The 19,140-nt window shown below is 48.5% G+C and overlaps 1 protein-coding gene across 1 annotated transcript in view; it reads right to left on the bottom strand.

Moving 5' to 3' along the window:
* si:dkey-220k22.1 (multiple epidermal growth factor-like domains protein 9) overlaps positions 1 to 19,140 on the bottom strand; it is a 101,854-nt gene that overhangs the window by 18,314 nt on the left and 64,400 nt on the right. Inside the window, exons 3-4 of the mRNA XM_042060321.1 lie at positions 9,940 to 10,079; positions 509 to 658 (exon numbers count right to left, since the gene is read on the bottom strand). Of these exons, the coding sequence (XP_041916255.1) occupies positions 509 to 658; positions 9,940 to 10,079 (290 nt within the window). The remainder of the gene's footprint in view (positions 1 to 508; positions 659 to 9,939; positions 10,080 to 19,140) is intronic.

Below are 19,140 nucleotides of genomic sequence, written 5' to 3'. Positions count from 1 at the left end.
CTGCAAGCATAGCCTATACACACACACACACTGAAATAATAATAACAAACCTCAAAAGTGCCGTCTGCAAACTTCTGACTAGCTCCCCCTACCTCACACCACCACTTTATCCCCACTAAAAGAAAAACACACACCAGCTCTCCTCAGCCACTGGATTCCCAGAGTGGAGGAAGCAGAGGGTGGCGAGCGGGCAAAGCAAGAGACCCAGCGAGCGTTACATAAAAAGCCGACACGTCACTCCCACACACTGAGCAAAGGGGCTCTCTGCCTCCAGACCAGACCCTGGCACGGAGTAGAGGGACCAGGGGGAGCTGAGAGGCAGAGAGAGAGAGGGGGGGTGGTGGTGGTGGTGGAAGTTAACCTAGTTCCCAGGCTGGGAGAGCTGAGAGAGAGAGAGAACTGTGGTCTTTCCACCAAGGCTAGGCTAGGCTAAGCTAGGCTAGGCTAAGCTAAAGACTGGAGCTACTGCCTCAAAGCTTTACAGGAGGAGGTGGGGGACAAGACTCACCGAGGTGACAGCTGCCCGTGGAGGTGACGCTGGAGCAAGGGCAGGGAGTGCAGAGGTCTGTGAGCGGCGAGCCGGGCGTCCGGTAGAAATTATACTTGCATTCCTCACAGGCGGGGCCTTTGGTGTTGCCCTGGCAGTTGACGCAGATGCCTGAGAGGAAAGAGAGTGAGAGAGACTGTGTGAGTGAGTGTGTGTGTGTGTGTGTGTGTGTGTGAGCGAGAGAGAGAGGGAAGTGGTGTGTGTGTGTGTGTGTGTAAACACTGGTGAGGTCTGATTGACGGAACGCTAGCCCAGTGAGTACAGGCCAGAGGGGAGGAGAGAGGGGGGGGGGGGGGGACTGAACAGGGGCAGCTCTCTTGTGAAGAAGTAATGAAAACAAACAGTGTAGGCCAGCAGAAGGGGAGGGACAAAGCAGTTAAGGGGGAAAAACCATACAAACACACACACGCGCACACACGCACGCACACACACACACACACACACATACACAGTACACACACACACACACAGGCAAATGCCAGACTGCATAGAGAACTGCAAGTGCTAACAAGTGCTTTGTGGCTTGGGTGTTCAGAGCAGCAGGAAGGAATGTGGGGAGAGTGAGTGGGCGGTGGAACAGACTGAACACATGCTCTCCTGATTAGAGCCTGATAAAACATTACACTGGTGGAGCAACAATGGCATTGCATAACGGAACATCAAAGATGCTCCACAGTCAATTCTGAAACATATTGCACTCGGATAGAGATATAAAACATGTGCGCAGACGATTAAACATCTGAAGATGTAGTTACGATTGGCAGTGGGTTTGATTAGAGCCTTTGTGGTACGTGGATTAATGGTGGGAGCTGAATAGAAATCAGATCCTGGCTGTATCAAGACCTTTATGCGTTCTTCATGCACACAAACCTTCCATTTTGACCTAAAAAAAGAAGCTGGGTGAAGATCTAGAATCTAGATCAGCGTTCCATCTCTTGGGCACATTATAATCGGGGCGAATCAAGCTGGGGAGGAAATTAGGCTAAGCAATTAAAGACACACACACACACACACACACACGTAAAACACACATAAAACACAACCACAGCAGATGCACCTGGACACAAAGCGAGCCTCCTGAATGCAGGTCCGGGTCGGCCTGGATAAGAGGGCCAGGCCAGCTCAGCGTAAAAAGCCTGAAGAGGACGGCTGTGTGTGATGTGGCTGGTGTGTGTTCTAGTGAATGAAGCGGAGCGTGTCTGTGATTCATTATGTGTTCTGCCGCGGCACTGGAGGAGAGGGGGCCGTGATTATTTAGGTGATAATTGAGCGGCTGGCGCAGGATGAGACGGAGGAGCTCAGAGGCACCACCCCCACCACCACCACCACCACCCTCAACCCCCCTCCCCCCCCTCCTGACAATCCCACAATTCACATGCTGATGAGCAGCTGTGGTGGAGTGGGGAGCAGGCGGGCACGCGTGCGCGCGGTGTTAAAACCCGGGGCGCCAGTGAAGACCGAGGCAAAAGCGAGGCAGTGAGCGTAGACGACATGTGTATGGTGAAAGGAAGAGAGCAACTTGAGAACCGGGCTCTTTTTTCCTGTGCATCGTGGCTCACACGGGCTCCTTGCTGTGCATCATGGCTCACACGGGCTCCTTGCTGTGCATCATGGCTCACATGGGCTCCTTGCTGTGCATCGTGGCTCACACGGGCTCCTTGCTGTGCATCATGGCTCACATGGGCTCCTTGCTGTGCATCGTGGCTCACACGGGCTCCTTGCTGTGCATCATGGCTCACACGGGCTCCTTGCTGTGCATCATGGCTCACATGGGCTCCTTGCTGTCGCCACACGTGCCGAGTGGCTCCTCTGATGTGGAACAGGCTAGTGGGTGAAGGGAAAGAACAGAAGGCGAGGTGGAGGAGAACCCTGGGGCGGGGTGATGTGAGAACAGCCATGACACACAGAGAGAGTTGTCGATCAGGAAGCATTCAGCATGCTTTGCCTCCACTGACAGCTGAATTTGCATGAGCAGAGAGACTCTCATTCTGTCTCAGCAGCCAAGAGACACGTTGCTTCCTGAACGAGCGACTCCCCGGCTGTTTCTAACCGGCTGCACAAAAGTGGCCTGGTCTGTCACTGCACAGGTCTCTATCTACTCTATGCTTGATGTGTGTGTGTGAGTGTGTGAGTGTGTGAGTGAGTGAGTGAGTGAGTGAGTGAGTGAGTGAGTGAGTGAGTGTGTGCGCGCATGTGCAAGAGTGTTACTGTATGCCAGTGCATGTCTGGGATCCACATCAGGAAGTGTGCCAGAAGCAGAGAGGCTGATGGGAACTCAAGTGGATACCTGGGCTGAAGACTGCAGACGTGCATCGTGGGAGCGAAAAGAAATAATTCTCTTCCCAAGAGCATGTTCCCAAACAGTTTTTGCCTATAGCCATAAGATATCAGCAGAACTCTCTTACTCCCACGCCCACTCTCTCTCCTTCACCCCATGTCCTTGTTCTCTTTCTCTCAGTTTGCTCTATTTCGGTCCTCTCCTCCAACCAACAGTGCTCTCTTCCAGACTCCAAATGCTCGTTCATGAGATCAGAGGCCTGTGGCTCGTAAGCTGCTTATTTTCATGCTCATATAAATTTGCAGTGAATTATTTTGGATCACAGAGGAATAACGCACTCAGCGTAATGTATTTGGACTTAATGTTTTTCAAAGCTGTTGAACTAAACCACACATGGTGTGTGCTGTGAGAAAAAAGACAGTAGTCATAACTAAATTCTTAGAGAGGAGTATGAGCAAGAGAACTGCGCCAGCCAAAGGCTATATACATGTAGTATGTTTTGTGAATGAGATTAGATAAATAAAACTGGAGAAATAAACTGGGTAAAAATGTTCCTAATGTTCAGTATAAACAATATAATTTCTATTTAAAGTCGGCAGTCTATGTTTGATAATTTGATTTGTAGTGACTTTCAAACATTTCTGGGGGCGGGGAGGCAATCTTGGAAAGCCTCCCCTGGGTCAAGTGCATCCCCTGTGTTGGTTGGGCTCATTTCAAACCCCGGGCCAACTCATTTGTCATTTGATTGGGCTTCCATTTATGCACGGAACTCCCCCGGAGGCCTCAATCTCTTTAACAGGCAGACAAGCCCTGCTTCAGGTAAGCAATTCAAAACACAGCAACAACGACAAGGCATGAAAAGGATACAGAAACCAGTCCTCTTCTTTCTCCTCCCCCAGGTCCCCCCACCCCCACCCCCTCCTCCACCGTACTGCCTGCCTGCCTGATTGCTCCAATCTTGAGTGACAGCCACGCATGGTTGGTCAGGTACCTGGCCTGTGTGAAATACCCAGGAGGCCAACAGAGCCTCAACACCATCAGAGCCGAGTATTTTCTAAGCAGTGCTGGGACTCTAGAGAGCCAGTAGGACCTAATCAGACTCGTTGTGTGTGTGTGTGTGTGTGTGTGTGTGTGTGTGTGTGTGTGTATGCTGTGTATAAGCACATGTGTTTGTGTGCACATACATATGTATGGTGTGTGTAATGTGTATGTTTTTGGGGGTTATGTGTGCGCATGTGTGTGTGGGTGTGTGTGTGTGTGTGTGTGTGTGTGTGTGTGTGTGTGTGTGTGTGTGTGCGAGCGTGTGTGTACAGTATGCTGTGTGTAAGCATATGTGTTTGTGTGCACATACATGTGTATAGTGTGTGTATAATGTGTATGTTTTGGGGGTTGTGGGTTGTGTGTGTGTGTGTGTGTGTGTGTGTGTGTGTGTGTGTGTGTCTGTGTGTGTGTGTGTGGCGCCCTCATCATGTCTCTTTGATGACCCCGGATCAAAGGCCCATGTTTCCACAGGGCCGGTGGCCCGCCAGACCGCTCCGCTGGGGCTCCTGCGCACACGGACCCCCGTCGGGTCCCCCAGGACCCCGGAACAAAGAGAGGGATTGGGATCATTAGAGCTCCATGACCCCCCTACTCCCCACCCCACCCCGTTCTACTGCCCTCCAGCGTGTAGGGATGAGGGCCCGAAACCCGCCCCCCATTAAAAGCGCTTGCTTTTAGAGCGCCATAATGACCTCAGGGTTATGGGCCCACAGAGGAGATGGGGGGGGGTCAGAGAAAGGAAAAGAAAACAGAGGGAATGGAGCAAGGAAGAGGGGAAGAGGGGAAGAGAGGAAGAGGGGAAGAGATGGATGAGGAGCGGAGGGGGAGGAGAGGGGAAGAGGGGAAGAGGGGGGTCAGGAGAAGAGGGGAAGAGGGGAAGAGAGGAAGAGGGGAAGAGATGGATGAGGAGCGGAGGGGGAGGAGAGGGGAAGAGGGGAAGAGGGGGGTCAGGAGAAGAGGGGAAGAGGGGAAGAGGGGGGTCAGGAGAAGAGATGGATGAGGAGCGGAGGGGGAGGAGAGGAGAAGAGTAGAAACAGACAAAGGGGACACGGCACATGGATGGAGGGAAGAGGAGAGGAGAAGAGAGGACAATGACACGTGTGTACTGTATGTATATGTGTGTGTGTGTGTGTGTGTGTGTGTGTGTGTGTGTGTGTGTGTGTGTGTGTGTGTGTGCAGGGTTGATTACTGCAATGGACTGTTCACAGGCCTTCCTAAAAAGACTATCAAACAGCTTCAGGTGATACAAAATGCAGCAGCTAGGATTCTAACAAAAACTAAAAGAACTGACCACATTACTCCAATTCTTAAATCCCTGCACTGGCTTCCAGTAAGTCACAGAATTGACTTTAACGCACTATTGCTTGTTTATAAATCAGTAAATGGAGCAGGACCTAAATACCTGTCAGACATGCTTTAGCAGTACACACCTTCTCGTCCTCTCAGGTCCCAGGTGAAAAACCTGCTAGTAAAACCTACAGTTAGAACTAAACATGGTGAAGCAGCTTTTAGCTGCTATGCGGCTCAGCTGTGGAACCAACTTTCGGATGACATCAAAAAGGCCCCAACTGTAGGCAGTTTTAAATCTAGATTTAAGACCAAACTGTTCTCAGATGCTTTCTGCTAACTGTGCCGAGTTACAAATTCTTAATCTGCCTTGATAATTATTCTACCTTGTCTTTTATTACTTTTTTACTACTTTTGCTTACTAATTATTCTTTATTTTTAAATGATTTTACCTTGTGTTTTATGTTTTCTTTTTATTATGATCTTTACCTTTTAACTATTCATTGACTATATTGCCCTTCTATGCTTTTATTTGTTATTATTGTTTGGTTTTGTTTATGTAAAGCACATTGAATGACCTCTGTGTATGAAATGTGCTATATAAATAAACTTGACTTGACTTGACGTGTGTGTGTGTGTGTGTGTGTGTGTGTGTGTGTGTGTGTGTAGATTCATTTCATACTGGGCTTTAAACATCCGGCGGACAACACAGAGTTGGAATTGACAAGTGTGGCTCAGAGTGTATGAGGAAGTGCTGTGTGGTGCGGTGCGGATATCCTTCAGACAATTCTCTGTTCATCCTACATACACACGGACACACACACACACGCACGCACGCACACACGTGCAGTAATGAACTCCTGATCTCTTCTGATTTGTTATCTGCTGAAGCACTCCTGCTGATTAAGAGGGCTGGTAGTAAATGGGCCATTCTCTCTGTCTGACTGCAGGGGCTCCATATTCCCTCTCCTCTCCAGACGACTGATAGGGAAGTAAGGGGCCTGTAGGAGCTCAAGGTCAGCTAGCTGATGATGCAGTCTATATGGATTATGACAGGGAATGCTGCCTAAAGTAGCTACAAAATGGCTACAACATGCACACATACACACACAGACAAATGCACACACTCACACTCCCATGTAAGAGTCTTTTGTAGCTCAGATCAAAGCAGATCAAAAGACCCTGATGAAATGAAAGAGGAAGATGCATTTTCACACAGATACGCTTGCATACACACGCATGTACGCACACACACACACACACACACACACACACTGTCCTTTAACAGGACGTAAGCTACGAGTCTCCTTCCAAAGCCTATCAACTGGGACAAATGTAACCAACACTTAAATCCATTTATAGCATCATTGACTAATTGACATCATTGACCCTGTCACTTTAACACCCGAGAGAGAAAGAGTCACCCCTGAGTGTCAGCATCTCTCACCCTCATTAACTAAAACCACAGGCCCTTAAACTCCTCACCTTCATCAACAGCGCCGTCAGACGTGGCTGTTCCCAGGTCAGGGAGCTCACACAGACTAATCAATGGGCCAGCTTAAAAGTGGTGACAAAACTGCTCAAAAAGTTCCACTAATTCTATGCTTCTGTCTCATGCTCTAGACTAGATAATTCCATTCATTAGTTTTACATCAATACAGCAGCCATGCCCATGAGACAATCCAGGCGGTTGACAGGATACGATAAAGTGAGGGTGAGGTGTGTGTGTGTGTGTGTGCGTGTGTGTGTGTGTGCATGTGCATGTGTGCGTGTGTGCGTGTGTGCAGGACTCTTATTTGGAGTGGCAGTTGTGAGGTGCTCTGCTGCCCTGACTAAGAGCAGAGGCTACCTAAGGGAGTGCGCTCAGATAATGGTGGCAGCAGTGGGATGCGGTAAAATAATGAAACATTATTTTTTATAAATGTTGCCAGTGATAAGAGCGTCCGTGATTAATGACTGCACCCAGAACAGGGACAGAGCTGCGAGAGAGAGAGAGAGAGAGAGAGAGAGAGAGAGAGAGAGAGAGAGAGAGAGAGAGAGAGAGGGAGAGAGAGAAACTGCAAAAAAGCAAAGAAAAATGCTGAGGTGAAGAGGCACCACAGCTCCAGCGGTCCCTTATTCTTTCTGATGGCTCTCTTTATTTCTCCGAATCAGCATAATTACCCTACTCAGCTCTCGCCCACAAAAAAACACCCACCATGTACAGCAGCCTGTGTGCTTGTTCTGTTTAAGCCTTTGTGGAGAACAATGTCTCCCAACCCTGGCACTGGAGCATTTTAAAGTTTCCACATCTCTTCACCTCCCTGTCCATGGGCCTTTCTTTCCTCCTCCTCCTCCTCCTCCTTGCCAGCACCCCCACCGCTACTGGAACTCAGGAAAAAAGGGAGCTCCTCTGGGCCCCTGTTCAAACGTACGAGCGCGTTTGAAGATGCGCGGCTGCGCCCCCTTCCAGAACAGTCCACAGACAGAGCCGCTGCCGCCGCCGCTGCTTCTGTGGAGCGGTGCAGGGGCATCAATATTAAAAACACATGTCCTCTTGATCTAACACATTTTAATGGATGCTCTTTCTGTCAAATTTTGACAACTCCACAAGCACTGCCCAAGGGGGGGGGGAATAAAACAGAAAGAGTACAAAAAAGGAAAGACAAAAAAAAAAAGAAACGTCTTTAAATCTCTAGTCTATAGATCCTGGATAAATTCAACTTAGCACCAAGAGACTAGGCTGCAACAACAGTACTGGACAGCCATTACAGGCAATCAAGGCCAATTAATCATGGCAGGCCTCTAGTGAGGGAAGTGTAATTAGCTTATCTTCTGGTGTATACTTAGAAAAGTGCTTATTAGCCCTGGCTGGAGTGATGTATGTGTTGGTGGGAGAGAGAAAGAGAGAGCTGTGGGAGCGTTGTGTTTAGTGGTGTTGTCGTGTGGGGTGGTGACTGGGCTTGTTGCTGTATGCGCTCATGTCTGGCCGAGCAAGGGAGGGAGGGAGAGTTTCCCTGATTGGAAGGCCCTGATTGGAAGGGAGGGAGGGAGAGTTTCCCTGATTAGAAGGCCCTGATTGGAAGAGAGGGAGGGAGAGTTTCCCTGATTGGAAGGGAGGGAGGGAGAGTTTCCCTGATTGGACGTGATAAAGGGTAGGAAACTGCAATGAACTGGACTAGAGTGTTCAACTCAGCTGTTGCAACACTGGTGGTCTAGACGGTTAGTTAGCTTGGCAGGCCAAAACAAAATACTCACAGTCAATCTCTCTCTTTCTCTCTCACTCACTCACACTCACACACATACACACACAAATATTTATAAAAGATGCATATACACTGGTTTTATGCTGGGTGAATTTCCCCAGAGGCAAAAGAGACTCACACGCCCTGCGAATACTGAATCAGATTTCTGATTGACTGGCTTGCCTGGCCCGCAGTCCAGGCCCCGGCCCACTGGAGAACAACTCGATGAGTCTGCACTCATTACATAACTGCTGATCTATACAGCACATGGACACATGGATGAACTCGGGCAAAACAAGGACACAGCTTTTGTGGTGCAGACGAATAGATGGAGGAGGGATGGGAGGATGGGTGGTGGGATAGATGGATGGAGGGATGGATAGAGGGATGGATGGAGGGATGGATAGAGGGATGGAGGGAGGGATGCAGAGGGAGACATGTGGGAGAACAGAATTGCATGATCTAAACATATCTCACTGAGGTCATCGGATGGATGTCATTGTCATAGACACACACCCAGATTTCAGCGAAGAGAACAACATGGAGGTGTGAGGTCATCACATTTATATCACAGTACAGTCATGCAATGACTTCACAGACAAATTGGGAAAAGGACATTTAAAGATAAGCCCTGTTTGTCTACATTGAAGTGTTCCATTTGTGCAGCGTACGCTGCAACTATTAGCTTCCACTATGATCAATGGAACTGACTACACCAGAAGTGATCGCAGCGTGTACATTATAAAAACCAATATTCTAAAACTATTTTTACACTCTGTGAACGGAGCATTTTAATTGCACACCCAGTGTAGCCCAGCCATAAGCTTTACTGTGAGAGTGAATTCTGATGATCAACTCCACAGACCATGTATTCAGTTGTAATCCTGAATACATTTTTTATAATTCTCCTAAAGTTCCTCAACAAATCATTTCCCTCTGTTCCATTTTTGTTTATTTGCTTGTTGATTTTTGGGTGTGCTCTTTTTTTTATCTTGAAGTCAACAAAAATAGCTTTCACAATAAAATGCTGGATAACCCCTCCACCGCCCCAAGAGGGGAGAGAGGAGAGAGAGGAGAAGAGAGAGGAGAGGAGAGAGGAGTGAGGAGAGGAGAGAGGAGAGGAGAGGAGAGAGGAGTGAGGGGAGAGGAGTGGAGAGAGGAGAAGAGAGAGGAGAGGAGTGAGGAGAGGAGAGGAGAGAGGAGAGGAGAGAGGAGTGAGGGGAGAGGAGTGGAGAGAGGAGAAGAGAGAGGAGAGGAGTGAGGAGAGGAGAGGAGAGAGGAGAGGAGTGAGGAGAGGAGAGAGGAGAGGAGTGAGGAGAGGAGAGAGGAGAGAGTGAGGAGAGGAGAGGAGAGGAGAGAGGAGAGAGGAGTGAGGAGAGGAGAGAGGAGTGAGGGGAGAGGAGTGGAGAGAGGAGAAGAGAGAGGAGAGGAGTGAGGAGAGGAGAGGAGAGAGGAGAGGAGAGAGGAGAGGAGTGAGGAGAGGAGAGAGGAGTGAGGAGAGGAGAGGAGTGAGGAGAGGAGAGAGGAGAGAGGAGTGAGGACAGGAGAGAGCAGCGTCTCACCTGACTGGGGGTGGCAGTAGTTGCTGTGGTTGTTACACTGGCATGGCTGGCAACCCGTGCTGCTGAAGTGGAAGAAGCCCGGGTGGCAATCATCACACTTGTCCCCGTACACGCCCGTCTTACACTGGCACATGCCCGAGCTGAGAGAGAGAGAGAGAGAGAGAGAGAGAGAGAGAGAGAGAGAGAGAGAGGGAGGGAGAGAGAGACATATTAGAATGGCGGTTGTGTCTCAACACATGGCATTATGCTCCAACCATATGAATAAGATTGCTGGATCGAAGGAATGGATAAAAACATCAGCGAAGCAGAGAGTACATACATATACAGTATCTAAGGTGCCAACTACAGTGCACCCATACAGTATACAGCATCTTTGCACTCTGTCTATTGTTCCACCCACACATTCATATATGCATAGTACCTTTACACATACACATACCCGTGTATTCACTCACAAACACCCTACTATTTTTCTCCGCACACATTCACACACAAATACATCTTCAGACACACACACACACACCCTATTATTTTGCTCCGCACACATTCACACACAAATACGTCTTCAGACACACACACACAGCTCTACATCTAAAACAGATGTGGCGTAGTGTCTTGTAGTCTCAGAGCTGCTTTGTAGGTGCACGGCCCTGTCTTCCAGCGAGGACTACTGTCTGAATAACCCCCATTGATCGCCCCCTGCTAGGGAGACCACAGCCTGCAGCACAGCCTCACAGCAACTGATCCATGCACACATCAAACGTCCAGACCCCCCCCCCCCCCCATATCTCCTCTCCTCTCCACTCTTCTCCCTTGGCCTTACGTTCCTCTCTCTGTAAGTTCCTTTCTCTCTCTCCATAACTCACACAGCCCCTCAACCCTCACCTCACCTCACCCCCCCCCCAACCTCCTGCACCTCTCTTTAGTAAGTCCCACTTGTGTCGATTTGCAAAGCCTTTCTTCCCTCGGACCCTCACTCCACTCCGGAGCTTCAAAAGACCCTGTGTGTCGGCTTGGACTCAAAGCCCCCTGTACAAACCGCTGTGTGTGCTTCTCTTTATTCCCCCCCCCCCCCCCGTTCTCTCTCCATGTCCACCTTCAAATAGTGTTTCCTTTTTAAAAAGACCACTTCTTCGGTTTTCCTTTCCCCCCCCCTCTTCTTCTTTTCTTGAAATGTTCAGTGAAAGGGCAAAAGGAGAAGGTCTGGGAGCACATCTGTTAGCGCTAATGTGCTACCCTGGGGGAATGAATGGGACCGGTTCCCTGGCGTGCCAGAACATTGCCGGGGTAATGTCCAGATAAGCAGACACAGAGGGTTCTAAAGGAGCGGAACAGCCGCACTGCCCATTTATTCGGGGCCTGATGAATGAGGGTCATCAATTCCAGGGACAAAGAGCAATTGCGCCAAGCAGATTTGCTGCACAAGGCCAGTGCCCGTGTAACAGGATTGGGGCGGAAGCCAGTCAAACAACACCACAATAATAGTACATGTATAACACACAAAACACATGCACACGCAGACACACACACACACACAGTTTGAACTTCCTGCTAATTATTGTCAGTGGTATAAAAAGCCCAGCCCAGCAAATGGGTGGAAACTCAGTGTGATAATCCCACCATTATTTAAGAGCTCAGGATTTCAGGCAGGGACATGGGGACCTTAAGTCTGGCATAATGATCAGGTTTGAGGCCCATTCCCTTAGGTAAAAGGGCGTGTGAACGTGTCCGATGCTAGTCTGTCTGTGACTCTGAGACTTGAGTGGCAGACATAAAGTCTTTAAGAGGGAGCCTTGCCCACATAGCGGAGCTCACAGAGTAGGTAGGAAAGAATGAAGAGCAGCTATCAGCACAAAAAGAAAACATCGAATTAGATAGAACGGTGGCAATTATCCAGAGTTTAGGAAAACATGCTGGATTGCAACGGCAACCAACCATGCAGAGATCACACACACACACACACACACACGTGAAAGACATGTCCCTGTTCATCTAGCATTAGCACAGCTTCCTAGTGCTCTCACGGTCTAGATGAGTGGGCTGCTTGTGTGCTGAATACTATCAAGTACATTTCCATCCTGTTTATCTATTCACTGTAGCACAGCACTGGGTCTAGGCCTCGTCTGAGGAGAGAGAAGGAATGAACTGCAGCTATGTCTGCTCTGCTTTGGGAACACACACAGAAGGGATATAGAAACAAAGATGTACAGTCTGACAATACACTCCTCCAACACATACATTCATATTTATATGGCCTATCCATTTAATACACTGCCAACCATGTATGCACAGACACACACACACACAAACACACACACACACACACACATTCATCCATGCATGCATGCGCATACACACACACAAACAGAAAGACACAGAGTTTTGATTAATAAATAGACCATGAATTATGGATAGAGCCCCCTGGAGTGGAGGAGAAGTGCCTCCCCCCATTCAACAGAGCCTGGGTGAATAAAGAGGAACTGTGTGTCTGCCTCCCAAAACAAGCTCAAGTGAACAGTTAGTGTTCAGACTGCTCAAACGTGTACGGGTGGCTTGTTTACACAGTGCGCTAATTTACAACATTAAGCCGTGAGGGCGCATACACATTATTTCATCTGTCTCAGAGTACTCCACACGCACAGAACAAGGAGCAATGGACGCCAGTGTGCATTCGCTGTGATGTAATAGAGCGTGTCAATCTATTAATGTTTTATGATTGTGTGGTTTGTCAATTCTGAAGCAGTGAATACAAGTCTCTCCCCTGCTTCATCTTTAATTATGCGATTCAACACAAACTTACTGCAGGCTCTGAGACACTGGATAAATGTTGACAAAGCAATTGGGAGAATCTTTTTTTTAATTATTATTATTAATTTAATATTTAATACCCGTGTTGTAAGTGTGTGCTGTGAACTGTGAGCCGATTCTGTTTGATGTGGTTTTGATGTGGTGCTCATCTCTTCTTTTTTCCTGCAGTCATGTAAAATGCTGCGAGAGCCGCTTGGCAGGAGCCTACAGCTAGCGCGGCAGGGCTAGCATCTGTCAATGGGCTGTGTGTGCACAGGAACAGGCTGTGCTAGCGCAGGTGTGCCCGTGCGCTGCCATATCATAGTGAGCTGCGCGCACATGTTCCAGATTATTAACTCGCCGTGGGCTCCTGGATATCGCTAGCTTGACTGGCTCCCTGCACTACACACCAACTGTCGCTAGATCAATATAGGAAACCTCCATTAAAGTGGCCTCATAAGATTGCTTACTCCTACACACAGGGTCTGAGATATATGATGTGCATTAATCTAGTTGTCTAACATGGCTAATAGTCCCACTATTAGTGAGTCGGCAAGCGGTTGGAGAAGGGAGGGGGGGGATCATTAGCTTACATAAGATAAGGGCCATCAGGTCTTTCTTGTTTATTTTCCTAACAAGCATAATTGCTCATTCTAGTGGTAATTGCTTGTGCAGTACACACCTCCGGCATGCGAGTGAAGCTTTATGATCTTAATTTAAGGAAATTGGGGGAGATGTGGGGAGAGATGATTAGCGGAGGCGGTAGCTGCCCTGGCTACACACTGAGCATCATGTCTTGAGAGGGCGTTCAGGAGCTCTCACTCTGCCCATCTCGTTATATTAAACTCTGCCGAGATGCCCAGTGAGCGCTGGCTAGCGTGAGGCGCCCCCTCAGAAGCCGTCAAAAACAACTCTCAGAAGAACCATCAAGATGCCCTGCCTCAAGCTGCCCTCGGGGTGTGGGCAAGGCAGCCGTCGCCATGGCAACAGCACCTCCGTCTCCGGCGCAGCTGCCCCCGCTGCGATAAGAGTGCCAGCGCGCAGCGTCGGCGTGGTAACGACCGTGACGACAACGATGGCTTTTGAGATGGGGGGGGCAGAGGTAGGCGATGCCGTTGGCAAGCAGTACTTTGAAGTGAGGGTAGTGAAATGCATTGATTTACAGGACACTTACAACCACACACACACACACACACACACACACACACACACACACACACACACACACACAGTAGCATAGTGAGGCCCAAGTTGCCCCTGAGCCACGTGGCTGGTTCTGGTGCGGCTGAGAGGCAGTTCATCAAGCCCACGAGCAAGAGTTTCAGACTTCCAGAAACCATCAAATGATCAAACAAACTCCTGTGCTCTGAAGTGTATAAGGAGACAAGCTTGGAATGTTTTATTTAAGGCCCATACACTCCACTGTGTGTATGTGTGTGTGTGTCTCTCTCTCTGTGTGTGTGTGTGTGGGTGTCTCTCTCTATCTCTATCTGTGTGTGTGTGTGTGTGTGTGTGTGTAGTCATTTTTCATTGTGGAGACATCTAAATAAATAAATAAACATATAAAGGGCTGCAGTGTGTATGAAGCACTTAACCGTTACAACTGCAAAACAAGCAGTGTGCGTTTACGGCATATAAACTGCTTCCACCATCACTTTGTTTGTTAGTGTCATTAAGTTGGTTTAAGATGCAGTCTTAGTTTTACATTAGGAATGGATCACACCATTTCAAAAGCAATTGTTAAATGCAAATGGCTGAAAGAACTGCCTTATCAGATAGCATCCCTGCATGATAAATACCTATTCTACTATCCAACTCCAATTACACAAAAACACAGCAAATTCCAGTGCTTCCCCATTGGTATGACCTCATAGTTGTATCATAATCTAGAGTCATTTTTTGGTTGCATTTTTATCATATTGTTTTTTTTTGTGGGAAAGGGGGTTGGGGATGCGACAATCTATTGGTCATGCAAACTGACTGACTACAGCAGGATATGGATTGAGAGGACTGTCAAAGGAGGAAAGGCATAGGCGAAAGGGTCCCATCTAAATCCAATTTTTAAGTTTCGCTCTGGTCTCCAGACAGACTTGAATTAACATAGCCTTGGACCTGTGGGTAAAATCCCATTAGCGCAATTTTTCGGTGGTGGCACTTCTGCCCAAGGCAATGCATTAGCAACACACCGCCGAGACAAAGACAAAGTCTTCCGTGGTGGGGTGGGAGGGGGAGATAGTTGGGTGATATCTCTATCACTATTCAGCGGAATGCAAACAGCCTTTTCCTGTTTCTAACACCATCTGAGCCATGATACTATCTCAGGTGCGTTACCATCGCAATCTCCATTACATCGCCTTATCAGATACCAAGCATGTCTGTCTGTCTGTCAATGTCAATTCAGAAAAGAAGGACATTTTAGACAAGGAAAGAGCAACACTGACTGAAATTGCGATGTCTTACATTCACACATCAAAACATCATAACCTGAAACGCATGAGTGCTTTGTCTTTCTGCCAGGCCTTTCAAGTCCAAACAGGGCTGATGATGAAACTGGTAAGTTTGCTGCTGGAGATGGGAGAACTTGAAGTATGTGCATGCATGCTCAGGAGAGCCCTGTTATCTTTTTAGTGTGATTTCTCCAAAGTACTACATATCAATCAGAGCAGCTTGTAGAACACACACACACACACACAGACAGACAGAGAGAGAGAGAGAGAGAGAGAGAGGAAGAAAGAGAGAAACAGAGTGAGACAGGTGGAGAGAAAGAGAGCCCAACTTGGTAAGCCGTCACACGTGCAAATTTGCGTAAATGTGGAGTGAGGTAAACATACTCTTGAGTCTTAGTGGGCGGTCCAGGTCAACCATCACAAACACAGAGATCCAGTGGAAGAAGAAGGAAAAAAAACACCCAGCTGGAACATCATCTGCAACAGGCCACAACCCAGAACCCAGAACCCAGCCCAGACCCAGAAACACAACCACTGCACAGACTCTGTGGGATGGCCATCACAGTGCAGGACTGTATATATATATATATATATATATATACACATAGCATCACACACATTTCTCTCTCTCTCACACACACACACACACAGTGGAGAATCTGCTGATTTGTGGGTTATTTCAGATGTCAGAAGCCATTGATACAGGAGTGGTGAAAGTACAAGCTTTAACAGCGTAACACGACTCTCTCTCTCTCTCTCTCTCTCTCTCTCTCTCTCTCTCTCTCTCTCTCCTTTTCAAAGCCCAGCAAGTTGGACAGCGTAACATCAACGTACTGCCTAAAAACGACCATTTTCACACCAGTATACTAATGGAGAGACAGGCGATGAGTGCGGAGACAAAGATCCGCTTTAACCCTCTCTGGAGGAGAGACCCACACACTAGATAAAACCACCCGCCTACTGCCTACATATTAGAAGTGTCAAGAGCTAGATAGACAGAGAGGGAGAGTGGTAGAGAAAATAAGAGAGAATTGAAGAAGGACAAGCAGGGACTGGTATACATTCTGATCAATAGTGACAGGCACAGCAAGAGAGTGAGAGAAAAGAGTATCAGGAGAGAAAGAGAGAGGGAAACAGACAGACAGAGAGAGAGAGAGAGAGAGAGAGAGGCAGTGATAGGAATGATCGGAGCCCATTGCGCACCCACTAGCTTTACACTGCTGCATTCATTATTCACCTCACATCTATACTAACAACTTTATGATGGACTAAGCTCCATCCTGACTTGTTGACAACCTTCCAGCAACGTTCCCACAACCCTTCTAGCAGTCACACCCGACTGGCTTTGGAGGGTTGCTGATAGTGATGCTCTTACACGAGCATCTTTGGGAAACAGATGTGGGAGGAACAAGACAACGCTCGGCAGAGTTTGGATTTTGTCCGCGAACAAGCGAGCCCAGAGTGGCACGCCTCGGGGCAGCGCTCGTCTGACGGAGGGGGAGGGAAATGGGGAGCGATGGGACGAGGCGACGAGCAGGAGGGAGGGATGGAGAGATGGAGGGAGGGATGGAGAGATGGTGAGAGACAGAGAGAGAGGGAGTGAAAGGGAGAGAGAAAAAGAGAGAGTGAGAGAGCGAGGGATGGATGGAGGGATGAAGAGATGGTGAGAGACAGAGAGAGAAAGGGAGAGAGAGAGAAAGAGAGAGAGTGAGTGAGCGAGGGAGGGGAGGCAGCTCCAGTCAGGGTTTGTGGGTTTATTGATCAGAATGTGTCAGAGCTGTTTGAGAGGAGACAGAGCGCAGGGACTGGGTTCGCTTCAGCCCCCCCATCTGAAAGAGTCCTGAAAAGCCCGTTTGTAATGCCATCAGCTCTGAGGGCTAATCCATTGTATCGCAACATGCTTCCATTTCAACAAAACCTTCCAATATCTGGGCCTATTGAACAAGCAAGCTCATTGAAAAAGCATTCATCCATATTCCCTCTGACTTCTTATAGACCCGCTCATCTACACAGACTATTTTTCTGCAGAAGACAGGAGAGGAGGAGAGAGAGAGAGAGAGAGAGAGAGAGAGAGAGAGAGAGAGAGAGAGAGAGAGAGAATGTGTGGCTTTCCGTCGGTGCTGTTAGGGACGTCTGACAGAGATGAAAGCAGCGTGGCAAAGCAATCAGCTCCAGTTGATAATGACACAAGCAGGGGCCACTGGCGGGTCCCCCGGGGCTGACCCCCCCATCAGTCAGCGGGATAAAACGCATGGTGATCCAGGAGTCCGCGGCCGTTTGGAAACCACTGTGATGTCCTTCTGCAGGGACACACTTAATGTATTTTGTGTGAGTGTGTGCGTGTGTGTGTGTGTGAGTAGGAGAGTGTGTGTATGTGGTGTGTAAATTATGTCAAAAGTGTAAAGATGTAGTGCGTGTGTGTGTGCGTTTGTGTGTATGTATGTGACATACATCAGAGATTAGAAATTGTGTGTGTATATGACTGAGTCAATGTGTGTGTGTGTGTGTGTATATATGTGTGTGCGTGTGCGTACGCGTGTGTGTGACAGATTGGCCCTTATCTGTGGATATGATGAGAGCAGAGAGAATGGGCACCTCGCACCAGCAGAGGTCTGACCATCCATCTGCCGCAGACAAGCGTCCTTCAGCACCGTCACGGGGAGTGTGAGGACATCCAACCAGGTGGCAGCCGCGCCCGCGTAGGGGGACACTACACAACCCCAATACACACACACACACACACACACACACACACACACACACACACACAACACACACTCAAAACACAATGCATATTGGAAGAGACTATTTCCTTAGTGTGACACACACACACAAACACACACACACAGAGAGAGAGAGACAGACAGACAGACAGACAGGTACATTCATACCACCAGGGGTATAGCAACAAGAGGTGGTTCCTCTCTGTATTTCTAAAGTCAGCTAATCATGCATATATCTGAGTGTTAATGAAGCCAATATGCAGGCAGGAGTTCAGTTTGTGGAGGACGTACTCCAACATTAAAGCCTTTGCTTGTTCACATTTTTGCAGTCGGAGCAGAAATCCTCCCCCGAGTCCCCGTCAATGAAGTCACCTCTCGGTGGCACTGTTTAATTTACCTGGGATTAACCACTATGCAAATGCCTTTGAATTGCAAATGAGACAGAGAGTTTGCAATGTCTGAGGCCTGGAGCCGAACTGTAAAAGGATGTAAGAGCAGGCTAGAACTGGCCGATAGAAATATAAATTGCAGAACGGTACCCAGAAGCATGTTGTTGTTTTACAGGGCCAGAATAAACGTAATGAAGAGAGACATATTAAAATGTGAGGAAGTACCATTTTCCTCGTGGTTAAAATAGAACTCCTATGAGCTGAAAATACACCCGTTAAAGTGTTTTTCAAGATGGACACTTTTGCTTTATGTGGCTGTGGAGTTGGGTGGGGTGCAGAGGGCCCATTGGGGCATGACTGACTGCACTGGCCGGCCGCCATCCGTCATCCCCAAAGCAGTCGGGCTGGATTAGCCACGGCCGAGTCCGGCCCACCATGGCCTGGCCTGCCCCCGGGCTGCGGCACGTCTGATAGCTCGGCTGTTTCACCCCCCCACACCCACCACCCCCCCCCTCACTGACTGGGAGAAACCACTGTGATGTCCCTCTGCAGGGACACACTTAATGTATGAGTGATGAGTGTGTGCATGTGTGAGAGTGAGTAGGAGAGTGTGTGTATGTGGTGTGTAAATGATGTCAAAAGTGTAAAGATGTATTCTGATACGACACGTCTGATAGCTCGGCTCTTTCACCTCCCCCCCACTGACTGGGAGAAACCACTGTGATATCCCTCTGCAGGGACACACTTAATGTATGAGTGATGAGTGTGTGCATGTGTGAGAGTGAGTAGGAGAGTGTGTATGTGTAAATGATGTCAAAAGTGTAAAGATGTATCCTGATACGCCCCCCCCCCCCC

Source organism: Alosa sapidissima, chromosome 13 (assembly GCF_018492685.1).
Source record: "Alosa sapidissima isolate fAloSap1 chromosome 13, fAloSap1.pri, whole genome shotgun sequence".
NCBI classification, from domain to species: domain Eukaryota; kingdom Metazoa; phylum Chordata; class Actinopteri; order Clupeiformes; family Clupeidae; genus Alosa; species Alosa sapidissima.
This window is presented reverse-complemented; position numbering and strand designations above follow the sequence as displayed.